Source organism: Tympanuchus pallidicinctus, unplaced genomic scaffold (assembly GCF_026119805.1).
Source record: "Tympanuchus pallidicinctus isolate F22 unplaced genomic scaffold, pur_lepc_1.0 scaffold8, whole genome shotgun sequence".
In the NCBI taxonomy this organism is placed as follows: domain Eukaryota; kingdom Metazoa; phylum Chordata; class Aves; order Galliformes; family Phasianidae; genus Tympanuchus; species Tympanuchus pallidicinctus.
In genome coordinates this window covers 2,249,080-2,276,799 of record NW_026294802.1, presented here as the reverse complement: position 1 = coordinate 2,276,799, position 27,720 = coordinate 2,249,080, and the positions used below count along the sequence as shown (strand labels likewise).

The 27,720-nt window shown below is 39.3% G+C and overlaps 1 protein-coding gene across 5 annotated transcripts in view; it reads left to right on the top strand.

The window, feature by feature from the left end:
• The window catches only part of CALD1 (caldesmon 1), a 185,074-nt gene that overhangs the window by 66,229 nt on the left and 91,125 nt on the right, over nt 1-27,720 (top strand). For 4 of the 5 annotated variants that reach the window (XM_052667693.1, XM_052667696.1, XM_052667698.1 and 1 more), the window contains exons 2-3: nt 3,378-3,466; nt 26,176-26,287. In XM_052667693.1, the coding sequence (XP_052523653.1) occupies nt 26,217-26,287 (71 nt within the window). In that variant the 5' untranslated portion in view covers nt 3,378-3,466; nt 26,176-26,216. Of the gene's footprint in view, nt 1-3,377; nt 3,467-24,847; nt 25,044-26,175; nt 26,288-27,720 lie in introns of those variants that run through there. The other variant, XM_052667695.1, reaches the window with a different exon arrangement.

Genomic DNA, 27,720 nt, shown 5'->3' with positions numbered 1-27,720 from the left:
TAAAGATCAGAGAGGGCTAAATTGCATTCAGGACAACAAGCAAGTGTGTACTTTGCCTGAAGACAATGAGCCTTAAGCATGACTTTAAAACTAATCTCTCACTTAAGTGTCTTGCTGCAAGAGACTTACTAGGCGTTTTTATTTACTTTGCTGATGTTATGTAGTGATAAGTTTTCAGAAGTGGTTAGGTGAGCCGTTTACAGGAGATAACACACCTCCCCATTCTAGCTCTTCCTGGAAAACAAATTCCTGGGGCATCTGTTTGCATAGTAATGGATGTGTATCAGATTTATTTTGCCCCTCTTCTGTTGACAATACTTATTTGCTAAATACTCTAATGAAAATCCACCTTTGTGCACTAGCATATAGTTCTCTCTGTGATTGTCTTCATAAGTAAATAAAGTATCTGTCAATCCTGAAACAAAAACCAAAAGGGGAAAAGGAGATCTGGAAGGAATGGATAAGCAAAGAAATACCTCATCTATACTATTTATTTAAACATGGTTTGCACAAGAGCTGGTGCTGTAATCTACAGACAAAGATTATGGCTGTAACTGGAATGAGATTCACATTTAACAGCTGCTTTCTGTCTTTTTGAGGGAATGAGGGAGGATGATGGCAAAAAAGATGGAACTAGATTATTCTCTGTGGTGCCCAGTTACACACTGTGGTGAATAGGACACAAATTGAAAACCAGAAGACAGCAGTTTGACATAATTCATATATATAACTTTAAATGATAAAGACTGGAAGAATTTGCCCATAGAGGCTGTGGAGTCTCCATCTTTTGAGATTCAAAACCCAATTGAACATGAACCCAGGCAAGCTGCTCAGAAAAAGGAGTTGGACTAAGTGATCTCCAGAGGTGTCTTGCAAGCTAAACTGATGCAATACTATTTTTAAAGACCAAAGGAATCCTTTTATCTAATTGATTGCTAACGCATAACCCATTAGACTGGGTTACTTCCTTTGTCCAAAGAAATTTTGGAGTCCACTCTCTGTAACTATAATGAATAGTTATTTTTATGGTGCTTCAAGTCTCTCCTACTGATGTTATTTCACTTTCCTAAATGATTAAATATGTAATTGGGCCTGAAACCCAGATGTGCTATTTCCGTAACAGATTATTAACTATGTTGCTATTGGGTAATTTGGGGTTGCTCCATTATATGTGGTGCAATGAGGAAGGCTTCCTATTTGGGTACCACAGATAACCGTGCATTAGGTGAGTGAACCTTCAGCTGGGAAGTGGCATAGCTGAGCCTAAGTGTCACTCTGGAGGTTTAATTACATGTCCAAAGTGAACTATATCTTCACACAGCATGTAATTATGTTGTGGGACACTCTGCTATGGGATTTTGCTGAATGTTTGCAGCTACTGGAAATAATAATGGAAAAACGCTGCCATGGAGAACTGTAAATACACAAATTCCACCTTTGACACAAACATTCTGGAGGTTGCCAGTTGTAAGCTGGAGGAATATTTGTGGGAATCATCATTCTGTCTTTTCCCTGTTCTTATGCTATGCTGTAAAGATTTTATATGGGCCACTATCAGAGCTGATTGGGCCTTTACCGTGTTACAGCTTCTCCTATACTCTTAACACTCATGTTGACAGGAAAGGTCTGGAATGTATATCCAAGTGCTAAAGTGTTCTTTAGGAAGATGTAGGTTAAAATCCATCCTGGAAGAGATTTGATTCAAACCCTATTGTAACCCTAGCCATTGAGATATTGGAGAAAATGGAGCACCTGAAGAATATAGTTTTGGCTACTGAGATTTGTAACTTCATTTCTATTCAAGGCTACCCAGTGAAATGGACCTCATCAGTAAAGTAGGGAGGAATGAACATGAGGGTATAACAGTGTTTATTGTTGGGGGAATTCGGAGGACTGAAAAATTAGTATGGAGAAAAAAATCTGCCATTTTTACCACAGAAAATTACAGCCCCCATTTTGTCCAAACCCTAGTGATCTCTCTTGGATTGGAGAGCTTAGATTAACGAAGTCTGGTTTTTGAGTTCAACCTGAATTTCGTTCATGCTTAAAATCTATGGAAATGTCCTGTTTGTTTAAATGTTCTTAGGCCTTCATAGTAAGCTCACAGTAGAACTGTGGTGTAACAGATGTTCTTTCAGAAAACAAATAGTGAACAAATATATTTCAGCTATTTTATTGATAATAAATATTCTGCTGAGTTTAATGCAGACAAATGATGCTTTAGGATGGAGCAAGTTAAAGAAAAATAGCAGTAGAGGTCTTTGTGATTGTACATGAGCTGTCTCCATATTTTTTTTTATTTTGTTTATTTTTAATCTTGAAGAGTTTGGAAGAAAGCAAAGTCTGCAGCTGAAACAGCCTGTTGTAACCAGGACCCCATGTAACATATACCTTCACAACATTCAGACCACGTCTGATATCTTGCTGTGCATTAGGTGATGCATATTAAAAAAACAGAAATGAGTAAAAGTCAACTTTGCTAGTTGGTGAAAAAGTACAGGTGAATTCAGTGACTTGGAAGGGTTTTATGCTATACATAAGTTAGAACCCTGTAAACTGATATAACACACACATTCTCTTGCTTGTAATTGTTATTAACTAGTGAGCTGATGGTGATTTGGAGCTCCTGGTTGTTCTTCTCAGACCTTGAGGGTTAGACATGTGCTCTTACTGTGCTGTGTTCTGCTGTGAGACACATGCTTTGTAACAGTAAGCATCAAAAGAGGATTCTGATCTCTTGATTCTAATATGGAAAGTTTTAATGAAATTAATCAAAATCTTGCTTTTGATCAACCTCAACATTTTCAGTGATACAAATCACAGACAAGTGCCTATAAAACTTAAGAGATCAGACTGTAAAATCATTTTTAAAAATTAATGAATAGCTATTTATATCAAGAGTCCCACAGAGTCTGTGGGTTTCCTGTAATTAAGCAGAAATTAATATGGTCCCACACAATGAGCTTAAATTGCACTTCCTAACTTCACCACTTCTCGGGGCATCCGATCCAATGCCTAGGGAGGTCCACTGGAAACCTTTCTCTGTTGAGGCACCTCACTACTAGTGTGATGCTTTGCTTTGTATCTTATTTATCACAAAAGATAGTTTTGCTTAGCCTATATCAGCTTCACTTCTTTAAGAGGTTTTTGTGACATTGAGTGCTTTTGGGAGATCAGTCTGCTTTGTTAATTTGTAGCTTATAGAGCTGATACTGCGTTTCATCTGTTGTGCAGAATTTTTTCCATTTTATTCTATTTTATTCCACATTAAAAAAAAAAGGGTTTTGGGTTTTTACTGAGAAAGACCTTACCGAAGGTATACATTTTTCATATTTGCGATATGCTAAATGACATTCTTTACTTTCATTTCTTTACAGTGACCACCTCCAGTTCCTCGGCACTTTGATTTCGTCAGCATCTGGTTCATTACTGAGAGGTTCAGAATATTTCCACTGATTGCTTTCCTGTGAGTATGATTAAAGTATTTACCTCAGACTTCCTTGCCAGAGGAAATTCAATAGTGTTTCAGCACTTCTTTTTTATAATTATTTTAAAACTTTTGTCTCTCTATTTTTTTCCTTGAGTGCTTACCTGCTTTTTCAGGGGCTAATCCAAAGCTAGTAGGCAGATCTGCAATCAGGTCTTGAACATTTATTCATGTGGGGCTGCTGTTACCACAATCTGTTTTCAGAGTAGATGCTATAGGATTTTATTTTGAATATTATCTTGAAGTCCGAATCTTCGAATTTTATAATACTCACTTTGTAGGCATTTGGCTGTTCTTCTAGTAGCTATTTTTATTTCTTCATTGGATTTCAGCAGGTTTTCTGCTTGCTGTGAGATTCTTACATTGTATTCAAATCAAATTCACTTGTCTTTTTGGAGCAAGTGTGGGCTTTGAGGGGTCTTGAGATTCCAGGTAACCATGTTTTCTGACTATTCTCAATATGTGTATCTTAGCTCTATTTTTTTCTTCTTTATGTGTTTATGATGTGCATAAACTTCATCCCCTTGAATATATGGAAATTCTAGATTGAAGACATACAGATGACTGGCTCCAAGTTTAAGCAATGTCTGTGACAGCAACCAGGTGGGATCACAGATATTGCACCAGGTCAAGGCAACTCCCTTAGGCACCACCATCTTTGTTAATTCAGGGTACAGAAAGCTTTTAATTCTCTATGCTGGGTCCCATACCCTCTATTTGCCTATTCCACTCTACCTCTGCTCTGTTCCTCCTTTTCTTTTCTTTTTTTTTTTTTTTTTTTGCAAGAGTAGTGAGGAGAGAAGCATGGCTGAAGACTGAAGACGTGTTGTGTTTCCTTTCATCTCCAGCAGCCTCCCTCAATCAAGAATGCTGGGTCTGGGCCCCTTTAGTTGTTTTTGTTGTTCTCCTTGGGGAAGCAAATTTAAGTTTGCATATGCTTCTGAGAAAGTTTGTGCAAGTGTTGAATGGACTGATAATTGTTGCAGGCTGTTCTCTGCTCTGATTGCTGTTTTGGAATTCTACCTTACTTTTGAGACTTGGGGGGTATTCAAGGCTGAAGCCAGACATAAGGTGGGCTTTACAGTTTGTCAGAAGTTTTGATATTTGAGGTTGAGAAACTCTGATTCAGGACTGGACTAAATGTTCTGTAATTTCCCATGAAGCACTTCTTCCAGTGAGATTACTGAATGTATGTTGCCATGTCCCAAGGGATAGACTCTTTAGGAAGGTCTGTGGTGATAGAACAAGGGAAAATGGCTTCAAGCTTAAAGAGGGTAGATTTAGATTGGACATAAGGGAAAAGTCTTTTGCAAAGAGAGCAGTGAGGCACTGGAACAGGTTGCCTTGTGATGTGGTGGATGCTTTCAAGGTGAGGCTGAATCAAGCTCTGAACAACCTGATTTTATTGTGCATGTCCCTGTTCATTTCAGGGGAGTTGGACTAGATGACCTTTAAAAATCCCTTCCAATTCCAGGGATTCTTTGATTCTGTGATTCTATTCTATGTGCTTTCTTGGGTGGTGCATTCATAAGTTATCTAAATTCCTAAAATTTTGATCCAAGGACAGGGAAGCCATAGTTTCCACCCTCCAGAGTTTTTCTGCCAGTTCAGCAGCTGGAGCTGTGTCTGTAGATACACCTGAGCATGAAGACTGTGGTATTGAAATAAGCACTTCAGTTGTTCAAAACTGAGACTTACTCTTCATTGTATTTCTGACCTGGTGTCTTACTTTGGTGCCTAAGTTGCATCTCAAAGTATACTGTCCTTCAATGAGCAATTCATCTGCTCCAAGTGGAGGATGCAAGAGGAGCCTCTTCTGTCGATGCACTTGTTCTGAACTTGTCAAAGTGCTTGGAGAATTCTGTCAAGAATAAAAAGCAAAACCTGATAGAAACTTCCACACTTGACCTTCTCTTCCAAATTGCAAATCTGTCCACATGGAAGGATGAACTCTAGGGGACATGGAAAATACCACAAAAAATGCAAGTAGTTGCCTTTAGAAAAATCATAGAAGAAGATGGTGTGGACCATTACAATAATTAGGAAAGGCAAAAACAAGTATTACCTCACTGAAGTACTAGAAACAGAGCATATCTCCATATGTAGGTATGAAATACATCAGTATAGTTCAGTATACATGTGGTGGATCTGTAACTCTCTTAATTATCACATAAAGGCAAATCTGACTTTGGAAGACAAACAGACATGCTTCTTCAAATTACTTTCAGAAAGAAGTGATACCATATAAGGTTAAGGTTCAAACACACTGGCTAGTGAAGACTGGTTTTTATCTTTTTCATCTTCCTTGGAAATGTACATTTTGTTAAGACATTTGCCATTAGAAAAGATTGTGAAAGAAAGGTTTTTTCCAGCCTTTCTCTTGATTATTCAGGACTGAAAGCATTTCTGTATAATCTCAAAAGATTAATTTTTTCTGAGGCTTTGCTGTGGTGAGTTACACAAAGATGAGTGGGTGGTCTCCTTTCTTTTATCCATTCTCCCTGCTGATTGCAAATGGATACGAAGCACCAAAACTAGGTGCAAGAACTTCAGGCAATCTCTACACATAGCTGGGGCGTTTTTTTTGGTATGGTGAGAACCTGGTAGTTTTTGTGCAACGTTGCATTTCTGAAAAGGCTTTAATGCCAATGGTTTGGAGTTTTGCTTGGTTTAAAACCAGGGAATCAAGCCTAGGGAATAACAGTGTCCTTTCTGATGCAGTTCACAGACCCATGAAAATCTGATGGCTGCCATTCAGTGGCTGCTGAGCCAAATTTGTGGGTGTCATTTTCTACAAGTCTTACCACTTGGAAGAAATTTGTAGCTAAGAGGCAGCTGAAACAAAACCAGAGCATCATTTTTGACATAGAAAGTCATGCTGCATTTCAGGGTGACTCAAAACAAGTAAACCTGCTGTGACTTATCAAAAATTTTCAGCAAAGAACATTTTTTATTTTCCAGGAATTACACCACCTAAGAATTGTAAAACTGACACTGAGTAGCGAAAAAGAAATCTGCTTCTAATAAATTGTGCCTTGCAAGACAGAGGTTTAAGTACAGAGGAAAAAAACAAACTGAACAAGCTCAGGGATCGTATGTAGGGGCAGATTCACTGCTGTGCTTGGAGTGAAGGGAGTGGAGTTGATTATCTGCAACTTCCCAGCAGGTAGGAAGCAGATATAGCTCGCTGGAGAGGATGTGGCAAGAGCATGCTGTGCGTTGGCTCTGTTAGCTGGCAAAGAGTCCATCACAAACCTGTGCCAAGCACAGCTTAGGCACAGCAGAAGCTGTATCTTACTGTCTTCTGTGCAATATTAACCTTCTAAGGCAGGAAATGCATGCACTGAGGGAAAGATGGGAGCTGGGATTCCTCACTCTTCAACAACTGCCCTTTCTCAGTTCACTCACAATAAGATCTCCTGCCACTTTAGAAGTGCATTACAGATACTGCTGCTATGAAATTCCCAGGGATGTTGTTTGCTACAAGTACTTAGATGGGTCCCCTATGTAAACTTTATCTCAGGTACCTGGAGCCAATTGTTTGGAACCCAGATAATGGTACTACTGAACAGCATTGGGAAACAGAACTTCCAAAGCAGTATTCTTCTCTTCTGAGGATGTTGTGAGATTTTTCTTGTATACGTTTTGATGGTGTTTTTGCATCATGGGAAGAAAGAGGCTTGGTCCAGTAATTCTAGATCATTGGGAAGCAGAAAGAATCTGAAGCCTCAAGAGAGTATCTCATCTAAAGAAAATGTTGTAGTCTCAGGTGCTGTGGAGGGTAGCCTCGGGAGTGCCCCAGCGCTGTTAGATGTTTATCTGAACTGAGCTTGAACTCCTTGTGTCTGGAAGCTCCTCTATGTCTATTTTCCAAGAATAGTCTGATCTTTGCAGCTCTTTCTCACAAGAGCACTGCAGGTTTGGAGCTGTTAAGGGCCTGAATCTCCCTTTCACGTGAGTCCCTTTGCACAGCTCAGGCATTCGTCTTTGGGCATCTTAAAATGAGAGTGGATGACATTTAATACCATAAATGAGAAACAGCTCCCTTTAAAAGAAAAAAAAAGAAGAAGAAGAAAAAGGAAAAAAAGAACTAAAATTGGCCTTTCCTGAATTATTGAGTGTTGACCTTGAGAAAGCCCTTAAAGTCTCTGTAGGCAGACTGAAATATATTTAGGACAACAGATACCCCAAACGCAAGAGATTACCTGAGGCAAAGTTGTTGGTTTTTTTTTAGAGAGATGTTTTTCCCCACTTTTTTCCACTCCGCTTGGTACCCACATGTCTGTCTTAAGCTCTATTTATTTGTCACAGACCTGCAGAACCCCTGGTGTAATTTTCTCACTCTTCTTCAGGAATTTTGACTTACTGATTTAATGTTAAACTTTTTTTTGCATATGCTCATTTTGTAAAACATAAAAGATTCCATCTATATTTTGAGAATTGGGGGTTTTTATGAGGGGCACTGTTTGGATATGTTTTGAGAAAGGGGAAGGCGAGAAAAGCTGTCATCCATCAACTGGTATTAAGTCTAACTTTGAAAGTTTGATACAAACTGGATCTGACTGTTAGCACAGACATGATACAAATTAGCTGTGACTTTATGATACCAGCTGTTTCTCTGTCGGGGTGAAAGGGCACATAACTAGAACAGCATCTTTTGTTGAAAGCAGTGTTTCTCTTTGTTAAACGTGGGAGCCTCAGGCAAAACATTGTAGTCCTTAGTTATGTGACATGTACAGTCTGCAACATGTTCGTGGAGCTCGAGGGGCTCTTTGCTGATGTTTTTCAAAGGCTGGGTTATCATAAGTGTTCTATTTTTGCTAGCTTTATCACCAAGAGACAAATCTCTGTCAAGTTTTTTCCTTGTGTTAAAATGGAAGATAATCTAAGTGCTGTTTTCTTTCCAAGCACAAAGAAAACACTGAACAGGAAACCCCAAGAAAAGTCTGAAAAAAAGAAATCACAAATCTCAAAGTCATATTTAGTTTCATTAATTATTTTCTATTCTTTGATTCCCACATTTATTTTTAACTTACCAGTTAAATTTTTATTATTATTATTATTTTTTTTTTTTTTAAATTTCAAACTAAGCCTAATACAGAATTCTTTACAGAATTCTTTAACAAGCTAACAACCAACAGCTGGTTATTTGATAGCACAGACACCAGAGCCAGCTCTGTGCAAACACATCTTGGGTCTTAACTTATTTCTGGTGCTTAGTGGCTGCATGTAGCCTTCCTTGCACATCCAGAGCCAAAGCTGGGTGGGTGCTGGGAGCCCAGAGGATGGGAATGTGGTACGAGCAGCCCAGAGGATGGGAATGCGAAGCTGGGGAGCTCCGTGTGAAAGCAGCCTGGGCTTTCCTTGTTACCAGCACTCATAAAGCCCATTCATAAACCAAAACAGCTCTGAGCAAAGGCACTTGTGTGATTTCACATCACCGTACATCTGCGTCCCTGCTGTGTGTCTCTGTATGACCTTAACATATCCTCTGAATACTTCAGGCAACATAAAATTGGCTGCAGTGTAGTAACTAAACTGAAATTCTGTGATTTATTAAGCGGCTGAATTAATCTTACTTCTGCCACTTGACTAAGAGCCAGTAAATCATTGGTAGGAGTTCAAAATGTAGTATTACAGATAGCAGACATGCTCCATTTGAACAAATATGGGTAATATCAACAAGGGAGGCATGATATCAGTATGCTGGTGTCTAACTAGGAATACTAAGAGGGAACACATTTACACTCAAATTACTAGGAGAAACAAAAATTGGCAGAGCATCTTACAGACTTTTTTGGACTGATGGTTACTGATGCCGGTGTTAAACTGTAACTTTAGGCCTATGAGCAATGTGAAGGAAATTGCTCCTTCCAAATTTTAAATTATTCTCCTCAAAGAAAAGATACCACTGCTGAGGTGAAAATGGGAAAATTCTCCATAGAGCATACATACTTTCAGGTGCATGTTAGAATGATTTGATTGTATTTTGTCTGTGGCAAAAATTGTCACACAAGTTCTGCATGAGCAGAGAAGCCTCTATATAAATCCAGCATGAGATAGAACAGAGGACAAATGCAAATGCTACCAAAGTAGCAGTGAAAATACGATATGTGGATATAGAATTGTAGCAGATGTGAATGAAAAAGTAAAGTTAAGGATGTTGCAAAATAGTTTTACTCATAAACTTATTGGAATACACTTGAATACATTTCCAAAGGAAAGCTTAGTATGTAATGGCTGTTGTATTTTTGATGTATTACTGGTGATAAAGTGAAGCACAACACTGAAAATTCCAAGTGCTAATAAACAGGTCTTAGCCATCTCTGTTGCAAACATGTACTTTTACTATATAGCATATGTTTCTGAAATTATATGAAGTATTTATTTAAAATCTGTGTTACCAAGATAGTCAATGCTACTAGAGAACGTCTTGTTTTCATGAACGTGTAGAGTCAACAAAGGTCCATCCATGACATTCAAATAACAAAACCCAGCCACAAGAAGTTCAAGAATCTGAGTTGATTTTTTGATAAGCTGCGTGTGGGAGCAGAGTGCTGGTTATGGAAACAATCGAAATAAAAATGGGCAGAAGATGCTGAAGGACATGTTTATTGCTAATGTGCTGCAACAATTCATAGGAAAAAAATATTGCATGGAAAATTAAAACCAGTTGCATTGTAGCAAGCAAACGATGTGCTAATGTCTGATAGCTGAAGATGCTTTTATCACTGTTGAATTTTATACCTGTGATGTCAGAACCATCATAGCACCTTTTACAATGTCGTATCCAGAGCATCGTATACTAGCTGCAGTAAGATGCTAACCTTCATCTTACTATTTACTGTGTAAATAAATTATTTGTGATGAACTAGACTTTTCCTCTCATTTTATACTCTGAACTGTTGAGTTTTACTGTTCTGAACTTCAGTAAAGTTTCCATGTTTCACTACAAGATGGTCACAGTCAGTAGTGAATGATGTTGGCTCCTTTCAGTATCTGTGAAAGAGAAGATCGTGTATTGTCCTTGGCTATGCCATCTGCCTCATGTCCTCTGAGGGGAGAGAAATTTCAAGAACTCAAGGATGACTGGGACTACAAGAGACCACTTTTCATTTCAAACGGCAGATATAAGAGTATTCTTCATGCATGGTTTATGATAAGGAAAGTCCCAGTAAGTGCCCACTGTTTTGCAGAAGCTAATCATGCAAAATGACTCACAGCATGTTCCATGCTGTAATTCCTCTGGGTAGCTCACCACTACCCTCATTTGTGTCTTATCTAAATTAACTCAGATGGGTCAGAAACTGTTTATTTTTCATGGTCGTTTAGTACCACATTCTTTTTTTTTTTGTCTCTTTGTAAGACTCTGCAGGCAAAAAAAAGGTAAATTTGTTCCTTGAAAAGGTAAATTTAATCCTTGAAAATGAGTAAATGCTAAGGACTTGATTCTTCCACACACATTGGTGCATTAAACATTAGATTAATCCTTATATACCCATGATCATAATCAATGTCATTTCCCCCCTCACCCCTTTTCCTTTCCCTTTCCTTTCTCCATCAAAACCAAAGCAAAATCTTCCTATCCTTCTAATTTAAAAACAAAATTAAATAATAATAAAAAAAAAACAAACTAAGAAAATCTCCCAACTAATCAAACCAAGAAAAAACCTGAAAATCTCTCTCCCCCCCCTCCTTCCCCCCCCTAAAAAAATGAAGGATACGATGCATATCTCAAAACAATCGGACTCCCTGTTAAAACAGAGCTCACACTGGTGGAAGAAACTGCTTATAACCAGTGAACTTGGACAGATTATGGAAGCAGGCTCCAGAACCTACCATATCTAACCTTGTTTCTGCTTTAATAATTTGCTTGAGGAAACCAGCCTCTATTCAATGACTTCATTTTCAAGAAATATGAATCATACAACAACTGCAAAAGCTCTGGTTATAATATATTTTTCATACGCTTGTTCTTTATGCAGTGAGAAGCGAATACAGAACTGGAGGTCATTTGAGTTACAGCTACTTTGGGGGATTATTTTTTTTAACATTCCTTCTAACAAATGCGGTTTAAATGGGTTTGTTTATATGGCGTGGAATTGGAAAGGCCAAAACTAACCAGGCTTTACACAATGTGGCCTTCTTCCAAATTAATCTAAAATATTTTAATCCCTCTGGAGTTTCTTTATCCTCCGCATCTGTGCTGTAGTGGAGACACATTTTTAACATTTCTTTGAGGAAAATTACCTTTCTTTCCCTCCAACTGTATTCAGCAAGGTCAATGGAGCACTGTTATATGCTATTTAAACATCTGAGATTCATCATATCTCTGCACACCAGAAAGAATCATTATGAAAGGTCTAATGAATCCCGACTGCTAGCCAAGCAAGGGAGTCCCCTTAAGGATACTGGGCATTAGAAACAAAGCATATGTACAAAATGCAATTTTTACATTTCATACAATTTAGGATTAAGCTGCCCCCAAAGAAGCAAGGAATATTTCTGACTCCTGAAACATTTTCAGTAAATCAAACTGTTTGAGCCAAATTCAGAAGTCAGTATATAGACCAGGACCATTGCTGGATGTTGAGGGGACTGCTCCCCTGTGGGACCAGCAGGGTCTGAGCAGGCGTCAGAAGCTCCTCACTTGTGCAGGGAGAGATGTTTGGAGTCACCAGCAACTCCAAACCTGACCATTGCATTCTCTGGCTGTGTGCCTGTACTTGGTTTAAAGACCTTTTGTTTTCTAGTTCAGTAGCAAGTTTACGTGGCTGAACTCATTTCACTACCCAGGAATGGAAATTCTGAAGAAGTATATGTGGTGGTGGTTTTTTTGTTTTGTTTTGTTTTTGGTTGTTTTGTTTTTAAATTACAGTTTAATAAAAGGTATTTTCCAGGCATTTCAAAACCCAGTGCTCTTCTTACAGCTGCCAGTAGTCCCAATCATTCTGAAATGCCCATAGCAAACAGATACAACTCTGATCTTTTGAAGGTTTTCTCTGAAATGTTCTTGTAGGAGGTGTTTTTATCTGAAATATTATGTAACTTAAACTGTGCAGATTATACTAGGGCAGATTTAATGCCACAGTTTATTGTAGAATCATTCTTCCCATGAATACTGCTAGGTCATGAAGTTCAGATAGTTCCAACAAAGTTCAAATAAGCATTTGAACCTCTGAAGGAAAAATGATATGCGGAAGGCCTCCGTTCTGCGAATTCACAGGGTTTTACTGCAGATTTATTCTCAGCACTGAGGCCCTGCGAGGTCTGCAGAGAAACTGGATCTTCTCTGCCATCCTGTTGGAGGCTCATGTTGACTTTGTCCTTAACCTGGGTGTGCTCTGCTTTTCCCAGCTGTAACACATGGTAACAGTGCAGGGTTTGGATTGTAGGGAGACATACCTGGATAATGATGGTGCAAATAAAATCATACATTCAGACCAATCACCTCAGGCTGTCCCTGCTTTTGAACGATGAACCATACCTACCCTAAACACACTTTTCCCATCTTTTCATATAGTTAGAGGTATTTTGGGACCACTGCAAGCCATATAGTAATGGAATAAATTCCAAATGCAGCAGGAGACCACATTGGAGGAAAAACTCTCCAAGTGCCAAGGGCATTTCTTTTACTTTTCTTACTGGGGCTGGAAAATATTCCCTAAATAATACATCTGGATGTAGTGGAACAGAGAGGGAAAAGATGAAAAACAATCCTTTAAATTCAGTAGGAGTCTACTTTAATGGCTTCTTTAATCTGCCAGCTGGCACACCGTTGACTTCTTGCTACACATACTTTAAGGAGACCTATGTAGTTCTTGGAACCAAGTTCATATTAAGTTGTAGAAACTTAAATATTAATCAATTGGCAGGACTACTTTTTGGTACTTAATAGAAATCAAGAAACTGCTTAGCCATCTTCAGAGATATTTGTCTCCGTTTTTAAAATGTAAATGCTGTAATGAAGACATAAAGCAGGAGTATAGATAGCAAAAGTTCAGATCTGTCTCCTGTATGTCACCCCTCTGAAGTAAGCGAACATCCTCTGGACATTTTGGTCACGTGCATTTCCTATACAACACTTTTCTTTGGGCAGTTTTCCTAATGTCCTTTGTCATACCATTTGGTTTGAAAGAAATACATTACGAGGTTGTGCAAAGGAGCCTTGGCCAAGGAGAACTGGTGCCATCTTTGTGTGGATATTCATTTTCAGTATCTTGCAAGTGATAACATTTAACAGCCTTAAGGTATATTGTGCATGTATTTTATGGGCCTATAAATGTTCATGCATTTGTTTTTAACCTTGTTTTGTGTGAAGGTATGTGGTTGCAAATGTGAAGTACAGCTACATAGCTAGTATTTGTACTCTCTAAGTACTCCTAAAAAGCTGGGATATATCAAGAAGCATGTCTTGGGTTTTCAACTGCTTTCAGCATAGGAAAAGCAAGGGAGAAATGATTTAACTGCAGACCAACCTCTCTTTTATGTTTAGTGAATCCTTTAGTAACATCCAAAGTGACACATCTCAGTATTTACAAGTTGTGAAGGTTTGATTCAGCCCAGGTAAGCACTGAAAAATCTGGCTAATTTACTCATGTTATTAATGAACTCATAAATTTATACATTTTAGATATATTTTAATTTCTCTGTTCACCTTGAGGGTGCAAGTTATTTTTAGGATTTTTACGAGAAGTATGAATTGTAAAAATCCTCTGTTTTCAAACGTGATGATATGAAGTTTAGGTTGATCCTTTTCTATATTCCTTTTCCAGGAATATTCTTTTTGGTTGGTTGGTTGTTTTGTTTTGTTTTTTTAATTATTATTTTTTTCTCTTGTCCTTGCCTGTTGTTCCATTGACTTCCTAGTTCTTCTTCCATATCTTGAATAGGGTGTCCTTACTGAGATTGTCTCTAGTTGTCTTCCACCTCTGCCACGCCATCAAGTCTCATGAGTAGTGACGCATTCACTGAAGGGAGGCCTTCATACACATGTGCCTGTTGTTCTTCATGCCAAGCACAGTTGTGTTTCTACTTGCATCATTTTGAAGGTGGTGTAAAATTTGAAGGTGTAGGTCAACCAATGTTTTTCCTAGCAAGCCTGTAAATAAAGATGAAGTTACTGAGCTGTGAAAGATAATGTGCTTAGTAAACACAGGCTGCTTTCCTACTTATAGAACATTTATGGCTGATTGGAAGTTGTCTTCGCTTCACTTTAACCCTTGTTTGGCTTTGGTTAACACTTTCTATGCACACGGCACAAAGCTAAGACACGGCTTTGTCTCTTGGTGAAAAAGGTGCTGTGTGTGCCTTCAGTGCTCAGAACTGTGACTGTGACTGACCATGTGTTCTCTGTCTCTCATTCCTTGCTGGATGGGCCTAACACTGCAATGAGAGAGGCTGGAGGACCCCCATAGGGTTTTCAATTCCTATGGCAGAGGTCTTAAGGAAAAGTAGCAGATCATACAGAGATTTTTTTCTTTTTTTTTTTTAAGGAAAATCAAACATTTTCCTTTCTGGACCACACAGATATTGTCTGAAGTGCTGCTTCTAAAAAAAAAATGAAACAATTTGTTGGCTTGATATAGGACTCAGGCATAACTTTCCTTCATCACCTTCCTACAAAATAAGCGTATATCACAGAATCACAGAATGGCCAGGGTTGGAAGGGACTTCAAGGATCATGAATCTCCAACCCCCCTGCCACATGCAGGGCCAACCTCCACGTTTAATGCTAAACCAGGCTGCCCAGAGCCCCATCCAACCTGGCCTTGAACACCTCCAGGGATGGGGCATCCACAGCCTCTCTGGGCAGCCTGTTCCAGCACCTCACCACACTCTGGGTAAAGAATTTCCCCCTGATGTCCGACCTAAATCTCCCCTCCCTCAACTGTATATGTCTGTCTGCTCCCAGCATTAAGTGTATAGGGTACTGTCAGGCCTCACCTGTCTTGTTTAATTGACTCAGAGCCAGGTTCTAGTGAAAGTTTTGTCGATGCTATTTCCCTGAGAAGCAACACACAGTTGCATAAAACATTATTGAGATGTCAGTGTACTGCTGCCACTATACTTGCTGGCAACAAGCATCTATGCATGAATGTCTAGATAGCAGTCAGATTATTGTCAAGATTATTTAGCAGCTACTCTGTACAAGTCTTACAAGGAGAACTGGAAATATTGCAATTATGTTGTGTTGGATTTTATGCTGGTTTATGCACAGCATGTGGGTGTCGTCTTGCCCATCAGTTTTCTGTTGTACCGAAGTCTCACTGCTGTTGGCTCTCCTGGCTTGGTGGTGGTGTTATGTCATTGTTCCCTGGCTTTCAGCTAAAATCATAAAGATAGGCCTATATAATATAAATTCTGTATGTAGGAAATGGTTCAGTGTGCTTCTATTTTGCAGTACCTTGTTTGACTTGTCCTGTCAAAAGACTTTGCATTTTTTGCTGCCCTGCTTTACCTCTTTGAAGCTGGTGCTGACATCATGCCTCAGCTGTTAACTGAAATGACACAGAATTGCTGTTTATTAGAGATAAATTACTTGGCTGGAACAATCTGTGTTTCACTTTTTAAGATGACTTTGAAAGTGTGAGCTGGAAAAGCCCACTAGAAAGCTCTGCAGCTGGATTAATTCCTAGTGGAATTCCACAAATTTCCATGATGTTCTGCCACTGACTAGCTGCACTCTTGGCAGCAATGTATCTATCATTTGGGGGCAGGCGCTATGTCTTTGCAAAGTAAACTTATAGAAGTCAGGAGAGAAGATTAATTCATTAAAATAAAAGAGCAACAAGCAGAGGACATTCAGTATTTGTCTTTCATTTTTTCCAAGGAACTGTTTGGGTTCAAAATGCTTAGTATCACTGAAGGGGTAACAAGATCAGCAAAACAAAGAACTTAAGGTGTATTTCTTTTTTCTTTTTCATTTAAAATTGCAGAGAATGACAAGTAAACCTTGGTATTGCTGCTTATTGCTGGTTTAGTAAACCAAGAAGCAGAGTCCTCAACCCTCATTAGAGTTTATGATGCGCAGCACTAGGCAGAGCTGGATCCTAGGGCTGCATGTTTTAACAGGAAAAGTACTTGAAAAAAGCAAAAACGAAGCCACAGTAAGCTGGCTGTATTTATCTTCACATTATTTTCTATTACATTTTTATGACTGGCTGTGTAGCTTAATATATCATGATTTTGTATTTTAAAGCGTTCCAGAAAACATGCGGAGTTTGCAGTCTGGCTGAGTGAATGTTTCTGTTGGAGCTTTACCTTAGACCTAGCTGGATATTTTATTATTTTTAACAGCATTACTTTAGCTTTCTAATTCAGGACCTGAGAGATGCAGAGAAAGAGTATGAACAGACTGCTGAAGTGCTCATAAAACATACTTGGGCACAAGTAAGTTCACACAGTGTTCTGTTGAAATACTGCATGTGGAGATGAAGTTCAGCAGAGGTGGCATGAGGGTGGGACATGAGAAAAACACAAAATGAGAGAGACAGGAGCAGAGTGGTAGATGTCAGGGAGGCAGAGGTTGGTCATTCCCTATGTTACCAGTTGCTGGCCCAGATCGGCTCCTTGCTTGGGAAGGTATAACCTATCCTCCTAGCAGAAACATGCATGGAGAGCTGCACTGCTACTGCTGGCTTCCGTGCCAGGTCTGGTGCAGTAGAAATGCTCCGTCACTTGGACAGAGCAGCATCCTCCCTGGTGGATGCCTGATCAGATATTAGTCTAGGCCCTGTATGTATTGCCACTGCATTTTCCATCTTCTGTATAGCCTTGGCCACCTGCGCTGGGCCTAATCCATTTCTTGGTGATGTTTGTCAGTTGCTTCCTGTTATTAAAAGACAAAAAGGTTTTGGCTGGAAGGTATGGCTTTGGCCCTTTTTTTTGCTCTCAGAGATTTCAGTGGGAGATGGAGCTGGCTGACAGCCAGGGCATTGCCACAAGTTTCATCAGTCAGGCCACAGATTTGTGGAAGAGGATGCAGGAGAGGACAATACATGATGTAGGCATTTTTGTGATAACATTAAAATGATGAAGCTGAATGTCTTTGCTGATAAAAGTAGCTGAAAGATAAGGGTAGTGAGTGAACGATGCCCCCCAAACCCATCTCCCAGAGTTTAAATGCAGAGAAGCAGTGAGTGTAAGTCTGAGTTTTTCTTGGTTCTAAGCACTTTTACAAGCTGTTTTGTAGACGTAAAATGTCTCCCATTTTAGTGTTTTGGATTGGGTCTTCTGGATTGGGTCTCATTATCATTCCTAGGCTATCTTAATTATCATTAAACAGTAGGAAAGGTCAGTGCACTTTTAAGCTGCCCTTTGTATCTGTAGCAAAGGTGATTTCCTCAGTGATGACAATATGAATAAAAATATTCTTTTCTCACAAATAAGCATTGCAGGAATAAAAGAAAATCTGTCTTTGCATGCATACGCACAAGTGTACAAGAGGACAGCATAGCTATGTTGGCACAATCTGAGAGCACATCAGCCTCCAGCATGCATGGAAAGCTCACTGATCTTTTCTAACATGCATAACTGATAAACTTGGCCTGCTAGGATGGAATCCCGTTCTGACTGAGGTCTCTGGGAAATCTGCCAGGGACAGGACTGGGATTTCAACTCTAATCTGTATATGAATAATATTTCAGTGTCTTCAGACCTTTGGGGACAACATATTTGAAATATTTTGGAGGATATTTGATGGGGAGAGTCAAGGGTCAATTCTTCTAACGTGAGAACCAGTGGCTGTACCAGCAGCTTCCAGCTAAATGTTGTTTCTTCCTTTGTCTGCTAACGGGAAATGATAGACATGTCACTGAGGATTGGAGTGGAACCTGTATATGCAAATCTGGGAGTTAGGGCAAAGCTCTGCCTGGTCCTTATGTCGAAGTGTAGTAGGAAAAAGACAAGGAGTGGAAATGGCATATCCATACTCAATCTGCCTAAGAGAGTAAAGACAAATGGACACTTTGCATTACAACTGACTGATTCTGCCATTGCAAGTGTATTAGTGTGCTGCAGTGTTAGCAGCAGCAAGATAGATGTTTGCTGGCACATCCAAGACCACACAGCTCTGTAGTGTTCCTTTTGCAGTGCTGTGTGGATATGAGATACGGACCTAAAAATGCATCTATGTCTTCAAAGATTGTCTTAATGATTACCTGACCAGATGTGTTTAAAGATAGGAGTCTTTTATTTGCAATTCCAAATAGTGAACTCTGTGGTAGGGATAATGTCCTATAAAAAGCTCCATGACAGCATTTTCATATAGTTCACTCTGCAGCAGCAGGAATTGACATAGGGCCTGCCACCAGCAAAGAGGTCAAGGGCCTGGATTGTGATGTGGTCTTGTGGGCTACCAGTGGACTTCCATCTAGTGTTCTTCAGGACTAAAAAGCAAGGTCAGATGAAACAAAACACAGAATAGATTGGGATAAAATTGTATTCAATTAATTGAATTCTACCTTCTGACTTCAGTGAGGTTGTGCTTGGTGCTGAAAGATCTGAGCGGTGCTGGATGCTCCTAATACAAAATTAAAAGGGGAGTGGGGAAAATCATTTCCAAATGCTTTCTGACAGATATTCATAGAAAACAGATTTAGTTGTTTTGACTGGACATAGATTAAGGAACTTTAACTCTCTCAGATATGGCACTAGAATATTTGTCCTATCTGCATTTCATGGATGCCGAATTAAATAATTTGCACTGGGACAATGAGTGTTGCTCTTTGACTTGCTCTCAGCTACAAAAGGGGAATGAAATTCTATTTTCTTATTTGACAGGAAAAGCAGGAAAAAGATGGCACTGATTGTCATGGAGACAGTGGATGTCATGGCATGTATCCAGCTGAAGCAACGTACTCTTCATACTTGTCACTGGCAGGTTTTTTATTGACATTTGAAAGAGCCACACCTCCAAGCCATGGATTTGGGACATTTGAAGTGGAGATGGATGGGAAAATGGGATATTTGACTTAATGGGGTGCAACTCACAAAGTTGTTTGCAGTCTCAAGTTTATGTAGAGACTTTATGAGACACTTGATCCTTTTTGTAGGAATACCAAAAAGAAAGAGAGTGATGACAGTGTAACTGGGTCTTGTGTTACCATCTGATCCTGCAGTGAGAACAGGTTGGAAGACAGAATTTCAGCTGCATGCATGCAGAAAAACTGTGTAGTTGGGCTGGAATTCCTCCCTTTCTTAACCATCTGTAGGAAAAGCCCAGAAAATTCTCCTTTATCTGTAGGGTGTGGATTTTTTCAGTACTGATGTTACAGTTACACTTCTGTGACCAAAAGAAGGGCCTGGTTGTGCTTTAAGGAATTACAGAATCTTAGATGTTGGAAGGGACCTCTAGAGGTCATTGAGTCCAACCCCTTACTACAGCTGCTTCCCTACAGCAGGTTGCACAGGAAGGTGTCTGACTGGATCTTGAGTATTGCTAGAGAAGGAGACTCCACAACTTCTCTGGGCAGCTTGTTCCAGTGTTCTGTCACTTCAGCATTCTGAAAGTACACAACGAGAATTTGCAGACAGCAGAGTTGATAGGAGGACTAACAGGCACAAATACTACGGCTCAGTGTCCAAGGATGTAAAGTAAATCAGAGGTAGAACTGAGCAGAAGTATCCACAGTTGCTGGTACACCCTGAATGCTAGGCAGTGGGCTGCGACACCTCATTACCTGCCCTATTCTGTATTATTTCTGTTCTTCTGGAAATCCTGCCTCATTCCTGTTTCCAGCTGCTCAGGACACAAAAAAGAGAGGATAGAAACTGGTCATGGCTTTTTTTAGGAAGACTCTAGGAGTCATCCTTTTTACTAATCTAGCCCTTCTCTTTGTTTCCTTCTAAAAGCAATGGAGGATTGATCTGTTTTGGTTCCTCGCTCCAGCCACTAGCATGAGGGGCATGTTGGGCTGTGGAAGGGAGGGGACTGTACATGGTGTAGACAAGAAGGGAAATATAGCAGAAAATCTCTCCTGTTATAAAGGAACCTAAGGCCAAATCCCCTTGGTCCCATCCACCAATAAAGCTGTATTCTGCTCTCATGTTTTACTGAAGAATATGTCAACCTGCTGAGAGGGAAGTCCAGCGTGAGTACCAAACACAAGCACTCACATAGGTTGTAGTCACTTTGCCATCTGCCTAGCAGCTGTTTCTGCGTGAAGGTTGCTCTGGGCAGTTCCAGTGGCAGAGCAGTGAGAACGATCCTGCTGTGAGGAAAGAGGCATGACTTTCAGGCAGTTTGTCTAAAGGCCACCAAGAGGAAATCTACAAAGTTGTTTCTTTGTGCTGGGAGGGAAGCAAGATGGCATGTGCTTGCACAGTGCTGTCACCAGACGTGGCCGGCTTACAGCCCAGTGCAATGAGCAGCCGCACTATATTAGGGAATGTGCTCTGCCTTGATGTTTCTTGGCTCTACTAGGTTGAAGCCGTTGCACAGGCTTGGCATTAATATTATGGTTCAGCACTCATTCAGTGTAATGGAAAGGTGTGTGGCAGATCTTGAAAGAAAAGCCTCTCCATTGGTTAAAGACCTGACTAGCAGTCTGCATTTTCACTTCTTGTTATGAGCCTGGCTTATCCATTTTTGAGGCCTACTGAATGCTGGGTTATCTGCATCACTAGTGCTGGGGAGAGAGTGTGAGGACAGTATTAAACCTCAGCCAGAGCAAGAGGTTATTTAGCTCACTATACTGGCACTATATGGCTGTGTATGTATTTCCACTTAGCCAAATTACTGTTTGCCTTCGAAAAGTAGACTCCTGACAATTATCACTGAAGTATTTTGTCACGTAATTTACAATTCAATTTACAATTACTGCATATTCCTCTGATTTACCACCTTGCTGAAAGCTACAAGAAGGCAATATTTTAAAGTCAGTCATGAGATGAGCCGTAAAGGGGAGAGGGATTTGCATGTGCATGTTTTGTACCAAAAAGGATTGAGTGTGTCTGTCCTCAAAGGAAGCATGCTTTAGCAAGACAGTGAAAAACTCAACACATTTTAGGAATAAACACTAGTCAAATGAATATCAAAGGCAATAGGTGAAGCACACAGATGAAAAGGAGAGACGTATTGGTTTAGAAGAGTGTTTATGTATGGAGGTAGTATTATTTGCAGGGCACACACTTTGTTGTGAATCTGATTCAAATAATTTGGCAATAGTAAATGTTGTAGGTAAGCCACTTCATTTATCTGCCCCTTTTCAGTCTTCTCATCTCTTCAGGAAGACTGCAGAGTTCATAAAATGTCCTGTGTTCTAGGTTCCATTTCAGAATCAAAGATGGGGACTCTGAGGAGATCCTCTGATACGAAAGTATGGAAAATCTGAGGTCCTGAGCAAGAATTACATTCAATAGCTTCTGGGAGGTATTAAAAAAAAATAAATATATATGCGTGTATAAATATATATATGTGTATATATACACACATATATAAATATATATATGTGTATATATATATAATAATTAAATTTAAATTAAATTAATATAAATTTAAATATTAATATAAATATAATATAAATATAATAAATATAAATATAATATAAATTCAAATTAAATAATATAATTAAATTTAATTAAAAAAATTATATATATATATATATGTATGGGAAAAAAAAGATCAATGTTTGTAGTATTTTTCCATAAGTACTTTCTGAGTCTGGTGGTAGAGAAGTCATAAGAATTCACTACGGATTCTTTCAGTGGTATTTCAATTGTGTAAAGGTTGAAATGGTGCTAAGGGTTTTGTTTTGGTGCAAGAACAGCAAAATGACAATTTCTGTGGTGCACCCTTTCACTATATGTGTAGCCTGTATTCTGGCAGTTTGTGTATGTACATGGATATCAGGGATGATGAAACAGGTGAAAAAGTTTCAGATAGCTTTTTCTATTTGCTGTAAAAAGATATCATTAAAATTTTATGACTTCTTGTTGAATTTGGAAACAAATCAGAGGAAAAAAAAGGCAATATCAAAATATTTTCCATCGTACTCCTGAAAGCAAAATTTATACATTTACAATACAAACAAAGTACTATTTTCTTAGGGATAGTTTTCCTCTTGTGAGAAAATTAATTTTTTTGTTTGATATCAAATGATTAAAAATATGTAACAGAAGAAAAAATGGATATAAAGAATAATAATAAAAAATATCTTTGCATACCTTTATCAGGACATGTGAGGCCCATTATTGTTTCTGTTCCAATACACCCTCTATATTTGGGAAGGTTACACAGAGATGTTTTCGCATTTGTCTCTGTAGGCAGGCCCTAGAGCTGTGTGGAATGTTATGCTTTGACCCAGGATGTTTTCACTCATGACCAATTTTCATTAAGAAAAAAAAAAAAGAGCATAAAAATGTGTGCATTCCTCAAAATGATTTGTAGGAAATACTTCAAATAATTGGTACATCCATCTATAAGCAAAATGATTTTTGAGTTTTCTTAGAGGCTAGAACACTCTGAGAAACTATACTCCTTTTCAGCGGATACAGGAAACATTTTTAGAGAGATTAATTGAGATGAAGTTATTGTCTAGTAATTTACAAAGGCTGAAAGATAACAAATCATTTTGGGGAAGACAGTGAACAGCACTGAGTAGCTGACTTCTCCCAGGGGACCATCTGTCTATCTGATGACTCATCTTGCAGTGATGTAGCTTTGCTAACTAAAGGTTGGACTGATGACCTGACCTTAGTCTCCTGTGTATCTTCCTCATTTTTGAAAAAGTGATTTGGCTTGTGAGTCTGAATGCAATGAAGAGCCCTCAGTCCTTGGAGAGAAGGTAGCACACTTTAACAAACCTGAGACGTACTCCCAAGAGGTTAATTGATCTGAACTGTGTCAAAAAACAGGAAAGCACCCAGAAGATGGAGGAAGGTCATTGAACCAAAGATTATTACCCTGTGTAATCTCTCCTGCATCCCTGGGAATAGAAAAGAAGAGAATTAATTGAAACAGTTTGGTGGTGTTGTTCGTCCTCCTCAAGTTTCCTCATGAGGAAGACACCTGGAGCTTTTGGAGATGAGAGATGGTGCTGAGGCCATGTGGGAAGGGCCAGAAGTGTTCTGGGCTGGGACATACGAAGAGGGGATGTAAAGGGAACTGGGTACATAGTGCTGCATTTTTTTGGGAGAGAAGGAACATACCCTGGTCAGGAGAAGTGGAGAAAGGGAGGTACCTCACTGGGTTAGAAGGGATGAAGGTGCACATAAGTTAGATGCCAATGCATGTCTGCCTTGGCGACGGAGAGAGGAAGAAAAGTTTGGAACTCTCAGTTTCTAGCATGAGAGGTGTCAGCCTAGCAAGCAGCTCTGTTTTAAGGCCCCAGTGGTGACTGCCCTCCACAGAGCAAACACTGCTGTGTGATGCATGTCCACCTCCTGCAGGCTGCCCTCTGCACACAGAAACCAGGATCCTGATTGGAACTTGCTGTCTGCCATATTCCACCCCCCCTCTGATCCTTGCCTTCCAGCTGGGAGAACCACATTGCTCCTGCAACATGTGTCCCTCTAGTAAGGGCTCTGGGGCAGAATTTAGCTGCATGAGTAGGCTAAGATGAAATGAAAGAATGGCAGATTTGGTGCTCTTTGCTCTTCGAGGTGTCCACGGGGCTAAGTGTAAATAAACACAAGATTAAAAAAAAAAAAGTCTTGTTGCAACCTGCTTTTTACATATATCGTATAATTGTAAATTGAAAAAAAATAAGAAGAGCTGCAGACATTGTAAAACCAGTATCAGATTTGCGAAATTAAAATTCCCTTTGAACCTCTGCAGAATAACCCCAGCCAGCCAAACACATAGAAACTAACAACAACAACATTTTATATCCCCCAATCCAGGAACAAATGAGAAAGAAAAACACCCCCAGGAAAAGTAAACTAATAAAATAATCTTCGCAAAACCCCTGCCCTCAGCAGTGTTTTAATCTGAAAAAGGGGGCAGAGAAAGCCACAGATTCCCTTAAGTCATGGGAGGTTTTGCTAATGCCAGTGGTGGTTTTACGGGGAGTGCGCTTGGACGCTGCACCGCTGGGCATGGTTCGAAAGCCGCAAGACAGATCCGTATCTGCAAACAGAGTGCTTCAAATAGTTCCCAAACGCACCTTGGCTTTGTCTCCCTGTAAACTGCAAGCAGTTATTAAGACCCCTTTGAAGGTCGGCCCGCATCTGCAGGCTGGCTGTGCTGCGTTCCGGCCAGCCCCATACTGCCGGGCTGGAAAATGGTGGGGGGGGCGTGGGGGGTGAGTGCAGTGTGGAGGCTAGGATTGCAGAGGAAGCTGAGGCCTCCAGCCCTGCACAGGAAGCAATCTTAGAGCAGGCCTTAAATGCCAGATTCCAGGCAGAGTTTAACTAACCACTGACAGCTCTGTAAACAAAGCAGGGACAAAAAGAGAACAGCTTTCCCTTTTCTGGTAGTCATTTTTGGTTTGGGGGCTGCAGGGGAATTCTGTAATACTCGGCTTGATGGGATATAAACCAAGGCTGAAAAGGCTTTGTATATGAAGAACTGTAAAGGGGAAAATATTTCATGGACTAAATCATAAAGAAGAAGGTAGGGTATGGGGAAAATGCACGGATTAAACTACAAAAAGATATCGCTACTTTTGTTTTTTTGAGCAAGATTTATATATAGCTTGGCTCCTCCTGGGTGGTATCAAAAGCTCTGGCTTTCTTTCTTTTCTCTTTTATTTTCTTCTTTTCTTCTTTTGCTCTGTCCCCCCTTTCCCCTCCCCCCCCCCCCCCCATCCCCACCCCCCTATTTTCTCTGTTTTTCCTCTTTTATTTTTCTTCTTTTTTTCTCCTTTTTTTTTTTCTTTTTCATTTATCTTTTCTTTTTTTCTCTTCTATTTTCTTCCTTCTTACTTTTTCTCTTTTCTTTTTCTTCCCCTTTTCCCCTTTTTCTTATTCTCTTTTCTTTTTCTTCCCCTTTCCCCCTTTTTCTTATTCTTTTTTCTTTTTCTTCCCCTTTCCCCCTTTTTGTTATTCTTTTTTCTTTTTTTTTCTTTTTTCTTTTTCTTTTTCTTTTTCTTTTTCTTTTTCTTTTTCTTTTTCTTCTTCTTTTTCTTTTTCTTTTTCTTTTTCTTTTTCTTTTTCTTTTTCTTTTTCTTTTTCTTTTTCTTTTTCTTTTTCTTTTTCTTTTTCTTTTTCTTTTTCTTTTTCTCTCCTTCTCCTTCCTTTTTTCTTTTTTTTTTCTTTTTCCTTTCCTTTTTCTTTTTAGAAGGGGGGATAGGGACACAAGGATGGGGGCTAGCTTTTGCAAAACTTTTCATTATCTTTGCAATTAGAGACAACAAGCAATCTCTTGTACAGCATTTTTACTGATTCCAGTAAAAACTGGAAGCTACAAGTTAAAATCCTGCTGAATTGTTGCTTTTGTTTGTAGGAAAAGACCTGTGACGTTACAAATAGCTGGTCTGCGGCTAGCAGATGTATACAGTCTTTACTTAAAGCATATTGATTTAATTTTAACTAGGAAACTAAGCTCAGGCATGGGCTATGTTTATCCTACAAGGCATTTCATTTATCTTGTTTATCTCAAAAATACTGAGGAAGTTAAATTTTTTGATAGAAAAGGAAAATAGTTACAATGAAGTTCAGAAAGCAAAACAAAACTAAATGAACTCAGTTGTATAAATGCATTCATTGTGCTTTCTCTCTGATCTGAGTGGTCATCTCCCTTTTAGATTTGGATCATTCCAGAGCTCTGAACACTTGAGCACTCACCATGGATGACTTTGAACGCCGTAGAGAACTCAGGAGGCAAAAGCGTGAGGAAATGCGCCTTGAAGCAGAGAGGTGAGGTTGTATGGAAAATGGTGTCGGTGACTTGCCTTTTATTAGCAGTGCCTTTGAGGGTTTTTCTTTTAAATTCAAAAGCTTGCTGCAGCTAACTGAAGAGTCCTTGCTAAAAATATGTGCCATAAAATGCCTTTATTTAATACCATGGGAGAAGCTGGACATCAGTGGTATCTGTTGCCTATATCCCTTAGGGCATTATAAACTGGCTTCCAGTTATTTTGCTGAATGGATGAACGTGAACAGTGAAGGTGAACTATGGTAATGTGAAACTACTGATAGGAAAACTCATGCTAAGATGCTATGTGAGGCAGTGTTTGCTGAATGGAACAGATTTTGTGTTTTTAGATGTTGAGCTAAAATTATAGGTTTTCAATTGAAAGCTGAGATACCCTTGGTGGATGTGGTATAGCATATCTGTGACTTGTGTGCCACTGCTTTGCAACTGGTACTATGTTTGTTGTGCCTGTCATTATTTATTTACAGATATTTGTTGAACTTCCATTTCATATTTATACAGATCCATGTGCTTTAATAGGATTTCCTGTGTTTTACAATGGAGTAAGTGGAGAGAAAGTCAGGCTCTATTGTTGTAATATTTATTTTGATATAAAGATTTGATGTAGTTTATTAACAACATTGTGATTTAAAAAAAATGAAACTTAGGTTTAAGCATATTTTGTTCCCACTTCTGTGTTTAATTTTGCATATGGACTTTTTTTTTTTTTCTTGACTTTTCCATTCACTAGCAAAACTATGGTGTTTCAAGTTCTGTGTGCTTTAGACAAAATACTTTTTTTCCTAAGCATTTTAGGATGAAATGAAATCAGAAGTCAGCAGAATGCAATACCAAATATATTTTGTAAGTCTGCACTGAGCTTTTTAATAAAGCCTTGCTTACATAGCAGAGCTCTTTGATGGACTTTGATAGTATCTAGGGTGAACTCCCAGACAGATGAGATGGAATAGTGACCTTTCTTTTGAAAGGAAATGTTGCCTTGCAGAACTGAGCTTCTGAGCTCTCATCAGGCTATAAGCAGAATCCATGAGCTCTGGAAGACAGCAGTGCTGCCTGCAGGTAAATAAACTTACATGGGGCATGGTGACCAAAGGGAAATGAGATAGTCTTCCTTTGCAAACCAGCATCACCTGGTTCGTGGCTAATCCCAACAGAAGCAAATGTGCCGTGTCACAAAGTGGCCTTCTTATCCCAGAAGGTTCTTCTCCAGACCAGTAGTAATATATTTTGGTTGGACAGAGTGGGAGGAATTTCAGAGCCTGTGCCAGTGCAAGCCTGGCCTGCTGGGTGAGCAGAGCTTCTGCTTCCAGTGGTATCTGGCTTGTGCTTCCTATTGCAGCATTTATTTAGGCAGAAATGAGATGAAATGAAGGAAGGTGTGTGATGTTACTGTTGATGTGGGCATAAATGCTAG